Source organism: Thermobia domestica, chromosome 15 (genome assembly GCF_964235325.1).
Source record: "Thermobia domestica chromosome 15, izTheDome1.hap1.1, whole genome shotgun sequence".
In the NCBI taxonomy this organism is placed as follows: Eukaryota; Metazoa; Arthropoda; class Insecta; order Zygentoma; family Lepismatidae; genus Thermobia; species Thermobia domestica.
This window is the reverse complement of record NC_137468.1, coordinates 161,506,340-161,513,727: the sequence shown is the minus strand read 5'-3', so window position 1 is coordinate 161,513,727 and position 7,388 is coordinate 161,506,340. Positions and strand designations below refer to the sequence as shown.

Here is a 7,388-nt window from a genome sequence, read left to right as displayed (position 1 = left end):
ATGTTAAGATGATTAAAAAAAAAAGGTTTCCCGAAAGATTTGTAAAATGGACAAGAGCCGTTTTGGGAACGGACAACACATATATCACAGTGTAGACGGCTGAATCATTTGGAATGAATTTTCTGTACATAGTTAATTACTTGGTGAACCCGAATTTCATCACATAACAATTAAAAGACACTGAAACGTTTTTATTATTTTTTTTTCAATTAAACTATAATTTCTTTAATTTTTTGGTTAATAATGACATTTACTTTTGGGCCTAACTTACTTAGATACGTAATAACACTTGATATCTAAGGTGATTTCTACAAGGAAAACTAAATATCCAAATCCTGCAGAACAATTCAGAAGTTTCTATATTATAATCTCACAAATCAAACTTCTTCTATTAAAATATATAACCTAAGACAAATGGTATTTAAATTGTTTGCCAGGAATCCTTCAAGTGAGAGAGCTGAAACTCGCCGTATAAACTCCTCATTCAATATCAATGTAAACGTGTTCCAACGTTTTCGAAAATTCCGTTTCTAAAGGGGGGAAGGGCAAGGACGACGATCCTGTGGGGCCGAGATGGCCCGGGTTTCCCCAAAGCTCATGTTGGCTCCAATATTTTATTTATGAATATACAATATTTAGCATAATTTGAATGCAATTTGTCTTGAAATCCTCATATATGTATTCTGCATCTGAATGGGCACCCCCAAATTTACAGAGAAATCGGCGCCCCACTGGGGAAGGGGGTCAAAACTTGCATAAACAAGTATCTTGAAAATTGGAAAAAGTTCATACATAACTTACAAATATTTTCCATTACCATTACCATTATTATGAAGAAGGAACATTCTGCTAGTAAATTATTTAAAACATGATATCAAAGCTTTCATCTCACGTTTACACCCTTTAGGCTTATGAGGTTTTCTCAGGGTACCCCCGTTTCCTCCCACTTTCTCATTCCATCAATTTTTTCATCATCACCAATTTGCCTTAATCATCATTCCAATTAGCTTAAAGAGCATAATCGCGGGACGTTAAACTGAAAAACTACATCTTCAAATCAATAGCCAGAACCCGCCCTTGCTCCGAGATCTTCATAGGTTAATCCCGTTGTTTGGGTTTGGTTAAAGCCAACGCAGACACCTTTAACGCAGGGAAGACAGTGATTCCATGTGATGTCCACGTGATTCATTGATGTCGGAAATTATAGGTATAGTAACTACAAAATGAAATATTTGTTTTGTTTATAGTGTTAAAATGTTAAAGGAAAAATAATAATGTGAAATATGCGACATTCTTAGTAATGTAGTCAGATAAGGAGTAAGGGTAATTTAATTACCTACAAAGCGATACCACACCAGCACTACTTTGCAATCTTTACATATAAGAGAGTTATGTGAAGTTATGGAGGGAAAAATGTGGTTTCGCTATTGCATTTATATGTTAGCACTGATTCCGTTTCGTTCTGTTAAACCAATAAATCACAAAGGAAAATCATATAAAGTTGAAACTTTGTGGAATTATTCATTGGTTTGCCCTAATTTCTCCATGAAAAGTCTCTTACAATTTGGAAGCAGATTTGGCCGCCATGTTGGAACATGGAGGCAACAACTATTTCTACGCTAGATATCATTCAATACAATATAAAATTTAATCTATTCGGCGTAAATATGATAATGAGGTGTCATTTTATCCGTAAACACATTCTCTTTCAATATCGTAATATTGTGCGTGTAGACACCATCCTATAAAATGGTGGTACGTCTGGAAAAGTTAGTACTACTGATTGAATTCCCAAAATTCGAAGGAGACCACAAAAGTGCACCTATCATTATGCTGTACGTTTCGCTCTTCACAGCACAACATATATATATATATATATATATATATATATATATATATATATATATATATATATATATATATATATATCCACCAAAAACCACATATGACCTTAATTTGACTGCATAATTTATAGAATAAATTAAATAAATAGTATATTTTCTATGTAGATGTCAAGACACTTTAATTGTCATGGAATCATTCGTTTTTATGTTGAACATCCTATGTTTTATTTTGCATATTTCTTTTCTCTGAGATTCTGAAGATATAGTGCAACTGCTGCCTGTGACCATGAGCCAAACATGTATTCTCTATGAAAAACCTCTCAATATTAGACAAACTAGTTCGGTGACGAGAAGAGGGCCAAGTCTTATCGAAGCAAGTATTAGTCGCCGAAGACGGATTAGATGCTATTATCAGAGATACTATGGAAATCACTGTATATATTATCTATAGAAGAGACTACACTCACTCATTCAGTGTTAAAGCCATGCTGGAAAGAAAATGTGATAAGAGGGACTTTGTTTTTGTAGCAAGACAGCGGTCAAGATGATGATGATGATGATGATGATGATTATTATTATTATTATTATTATTATTATTATTATTATTATTATTATTATTATTATTATTATTATTATTATTATTATTAAGTATTCTGCCTTTTGGCAGATCCTGGAACAAACTAGGGTATTTTTTTCAATTTTAGGTTTGGGCCTGGAGATTGAAGTATGAAGAAAACAACTTCTTCGTAAGATATGTCCAATTCCATTGGCCTTCCTACGAAGAACGCTGGCTAGAAGCGTCCTCTTCTCTCCTACCCGTTTCGAAACATCTTCATTTGTTACTCCTCTGTCCATTTTATCTTCTCCATCTTCCTTCAACACCTTATTTCAAAAAGCTCTCTAAATATTTCTTGTCTAACTTCCGTAATGTCTAAGTCTCTAAACCATAAAGTCCAATGTATCACATAAAGCACTCGACCAACTTCTTCCTAAGTCCAATATTGAGCCTTCTAGTCAAGAGTTATCTTTTCTTGTTGAATACTTCTTTGGCTATGGCAATTCTTGACCTGATTTCTTTGGTACAGTAGGCGTCTCTCGTCAAAGTACTTCCCAGATACTTGAAGTACTTCCCAGATTGACCTCTTCAAAGTTCTCTTTGTTCTACCCTGACCCCTAAGGGCACGTTCCCACGGAACATTCCCATGACTTTCGATTTTTCGATGTTGATCTCCTTCGGCAAAAGTTAAGGACTCAAAAAATAGACATTCCAAGTCGATCCATGGTATTATGACACTTATTTTTGTTGAGTGTATACGATAACGCACACGTCAACGTCACGACGAATGGGGGCAGTTATGTTGTATCGTGTTAATGGAGTGACTGACCTAGTGGCAGCAGAAACCCGATACCATAAAACCCGTAATACTCAATTTTTCAGCAACGTCCAAAGTACGAAAGCACCAGAAAAACCTGAAGATTCAAAAAGAAAAGCCTCTTCTGATCAGCTAATTTATTTTCTTTAGAGGAGTTGACTTATGAGTATTAGTATTCCTTGGTAGAGTTGTCAAACCGCGGTAGAAATTACCCATGACGACATTCCTTCAATCGCATATGACAATGAGAAATATCTATAATTAGAAACAGTTTGTACAGAAAAAAAAATCAGCTTATGTCTTTAAGTTTAAAGATGTTCCTTACAGCATGTTGTTAAGTCAGGTAAAGAACATGATAAAAAAAAAAGAAGAAAAAAGAAACAATCACTAGTGCCTGCCGACCAAAATCATTCATTTCATTTATACTGTTGGTAATTGGAGTTCACATACTGTACATCGTCATTACGAATCTAGACTATTGATTCTACATAGTCTAGGATTATCTGGGGTGTTGCGATTTGAAGAATCAGCAGTGAAGTGTGTGATACTCGTAGTGTGATATTCAATGTTTTTTCACAGTTCATTTTTGACAATACCGATTTCAATTTACGTACCTTCGATGGCCACAAAACATGGACCTCCCGGGCAGGGGCGGATCCAGAGGGGGGCGATCGGGGCGATCGCCCCCCCCCCACAAGAGGAAACTTTCTTATTTTATATATAAATAAACCCATCCATAACAAGTTTGGAGCTCTTAAAAGTAGCAGTATTACCGCCGACCGCCCCCCCCAGAAGTCCGTCCTGGATCCGCCCCTGCTCCCGGGTCGGGTTCGATTCCCGGCGGGAGCTCATGTGGTTCGGATTCCATGTTAATCAGTAGGTCCACGTTTCATATAGCCTTACTGCTGAAAGGGACGTTAAACTCAAATTCAAGTCAAGTCAAAACATAGGCCTTCGAGGATGTGAGGTGTAAAGAGGCTTCTTCGGTTTCTTGAACCCCAGCAGTGCCCATAATGACAAGTATGGGCTCACAGGTTCTTGGAAAATATGGATTTCTTCCTATTAAAAGATATAAAAAGAAGTTGGGTGAGGACTGAAGATTAAAAAAAAGTTTTATCGATTGCAGACTTAGGACCAAAGAAACCTCTATGTCTTAATTCAGCAGAATTCTTTAGTTACATTTGGGATGATGCTTATTGGTTAAAGGCAACACCCAGGGCAAGATAGAATGGATTTGTGCAAGTAGTTTATAGTGCAAATCAAAACTGTGATATAATTCATTTAGATGTTCTTCCTTTCATCAATCTCGACCCATCAAATCCAGATAGAGTTTATTCAGCTGTGATCTTTGAAAGCCCCGTCACTTGTGAGGGATGATGTCCATCGGCCATCATCCGATTAAAAGGAAGGAAGAAAGTATTGGGGGAGGAAGGAAGCGGCCTGGGAGCTATATGTTAGGTACCTTCTCGGCAATTACCTTGTGTGAATGAGGAAAACGCAGGAAAACCTCATTTAGGATGGCTAACCTGAAAAAGCTTTTACACTTTTTCGACCGAGAGTTCTCACCAGAAATCGAATCCGGGACAGCTCGCACCAAAGGCGAGAACTTTAGCAACTACGCTACGCGGTGCCACCGAGTGTGTCGGAGACAAAAACAGAGAATATGTTTTGTGGCTTTCGACCAGTCTTTGTACAACAAGGCTGTGGATTTGGTTGCAGCATCCAAGGCAGTATCTCATGATGTCCTTTTGGGGTTCCATATGCTAATGTCTGGACATGGTTCAGAGGAATTGTAAGAAACTTATGCATCATCAGTCTGTCATACGATAAGTGAACATGCATACACCCGTGCAGCGTGAACACACTTACTAACTCATCGAGCAATAACTACTGTTGTCAAAAGAAAGCAAACATGTGAATAAGGATGTGAAGGACAAATTGCTTCAATGTCATAATAATTTCTCTACAACGAAATCGACCCGCAATCTACAACAGACGAGCGTTTCATTCAGGGTTTCTTGCTTGTATCTAAGAAGCTACATACAAATTCCAGACTCTCGAACTAGAATGCTGTGGATGCAGTACTACCGTCATGTTAACGATAAAGTTCATATGGTCAGAAAGGATGTTTGAAACACATCTATAGGATGTACAAAGGGTATTGTCTCACTTTCACGCCTCAGGAAACCTTCAATATGTCAAACTGCACACATCTATTTACAAGAAATGGGAAACTGAAGGAAAATATGGTTGAGTTGATGATGAGTTTTACGTCCCGTTCAACAGCGAGGCTATATGAGACATGGACCTACTAATTAACGTGGAATCCGAACCACATGAGCTCCCGCCGGGAATCGAACCCGGGTCTCCCATACCAAAGGCGCGTGTGCTAACTGCTTAGTCACGAAGGAGCGCTGAAGGAAAATATGGATTAGAATGAATATTATAAGATTTTTCAAAGAGGATGATATTTCACTATCCGTTGCACAAACAAATTCTTTAGTGAGGAGGAGTGTGGACAATATGTGATTAGTAAGATACATTTTGTTGGGGAAATTTTTGAACCTTCCCTTTTCCTCATTGGAATGAATATTTTCAAAAATCCTTCCTTATCCCTTATTTTCAAGACAAAAGGAGTATTTTCTCCAAATTTAATTTTAATATAGTAGTAAGTAGTAATTTTAATATAGTAGTATATAGTAGTAAGGGCAGAACGATGATGTCACGGACTTCTACTCTTTTATATAATAATATAGGCCTAGATAAAAATAAAATGAAATATTTTAATACCAACAATATTGAACTATCGCAATATCGAGATGTCGAAATATCGATATATTAATCAGTAAAATTTTAATATTGTCGATCGAAATACTGAAATATCGCCCGCTCTACTTGTACGCGTATAGTGGTATAATAAATTGGTTTATAAGGAGCATTATTTCCTTACGTGACTACGCCTCTATGAACATATACATTGTAGTATCCAACTAGAAGTGGCACACTGTTCAAAACATCTTTACCGACATTACTTGATACTTTGGTATTTTTATAAATATCATGATTAAGGGGGATAATGTTGCAGAGTATAGTGGCAACCCTGCTTCTTCTGATTGTTGTTGATTCTCCTTCAGCGAACCACGAGAGCCAACTTCTAAACCTCTCAGTGCCAGTGTCGAACAGTGAGTGAAGATGGAGGGGCCGCGGTTGTTGTCAGGAGTAGTGTTCAGTGTAGTGTTTTTGTTAGTGAGGTATTCGGCATCGTTTAATTTGGATATTCATATACCAGTGGTGAAACAAGGTGATTTAGGAACATACTTTGGATATTCAGTTGCAGAACACCAAGCTGTCAACGACGTCAACAATACAATTGAACATAGTTGGTAAGTAAAAATATCTTCATTCTTCGTAAACTTAATCCAAAGTCGATGAGCAACGGTGAGATCGGTGTCTGTAGACAGAAATAAATTGTTACGTCAATTGACGGTCCGAGCATGATCATGATTGAGAACCGTAGTAATGTGGTGGTAGTTCGTGATTTATGCAGCAGAGTGCCGCGAGTTCGATACTATGTTATTATTTTCTTTGTGATACCATGTGGCGGTATTTGTATTTACGCGAAGATACATACAGGTTGATTTCTCCAGGTGGGCCTATTCCTTCTCCTAGCATAGAGGGGGGAGCCAAGGGCGGCAATCAGGGGAGCAAGGTGGGGTGCTCGCCCCCTGTAGAGGAAATTTTACTTCGGAAGATCGAAAACCGAATAGATTTTATAGAATAGTTACCGCAAAATTTGAATCTACATTTGAAATGTCTCTTATACTGTCCCCCTTGAAACCAAAACATGGGTGCCCTTGGGGGTAGCGCTTACCTCTGGTCATAGACAGTGACGTAACTGGGGAGAAAACTGAGCTTATGCGTGCACCGTGCACCAATTGGGAAGGCATAAAATTGTTCAAATATTTGGGGGAGCGTTTTGGTTTGGTTGCTCAGGGGGGACGCTAAGGCGAATTCTCGTCCCGGGCGACAACTATCGTATTTGCGTCGCTGGTCATTGAAGTCCGTAGTTCGATCTTAGACTAAATGAATTTGTGGTGGACAACATTGCGTCGTCCGTGGCTCAGTGGTAGAGCGCACACCTTTGGAGACACGTACCGAGTTCAATCTCAGA

The 7,388-nt window shown here is 38.1% G+C and overlaps 1 protein-coding gene across 2 annotated transcripts in view; it reads left to right on the top strand.

Annotated features, from left to right (window-relative positions):
• The first annotated feature begins 6,368 nt into the window (after window positions 1–6,368).
• Window positions 6,369–7,388, top strand: part of mew (multiple edematous wings) — a 534,082-nt gene continuing 533,062 nt past the window's right edge. Inside the window, exon 1 of one of the 2 annotated variants that reach the window (XM_081740321.1) lies at window positions 6,369–6,600. In XM_081740321.1, coding sequence (XP_081596447.1) covers window positions 6,410–6,600 — 191 coding nt within the window. In that variant the 5' untranslated portion in view covers window positions 6,369–6,409. The remainder of the gene's footprint in view (window positions 6,601–7,388) is intronic. The other variant, XM_081740322.1, reaches the window with a different exon arrangement.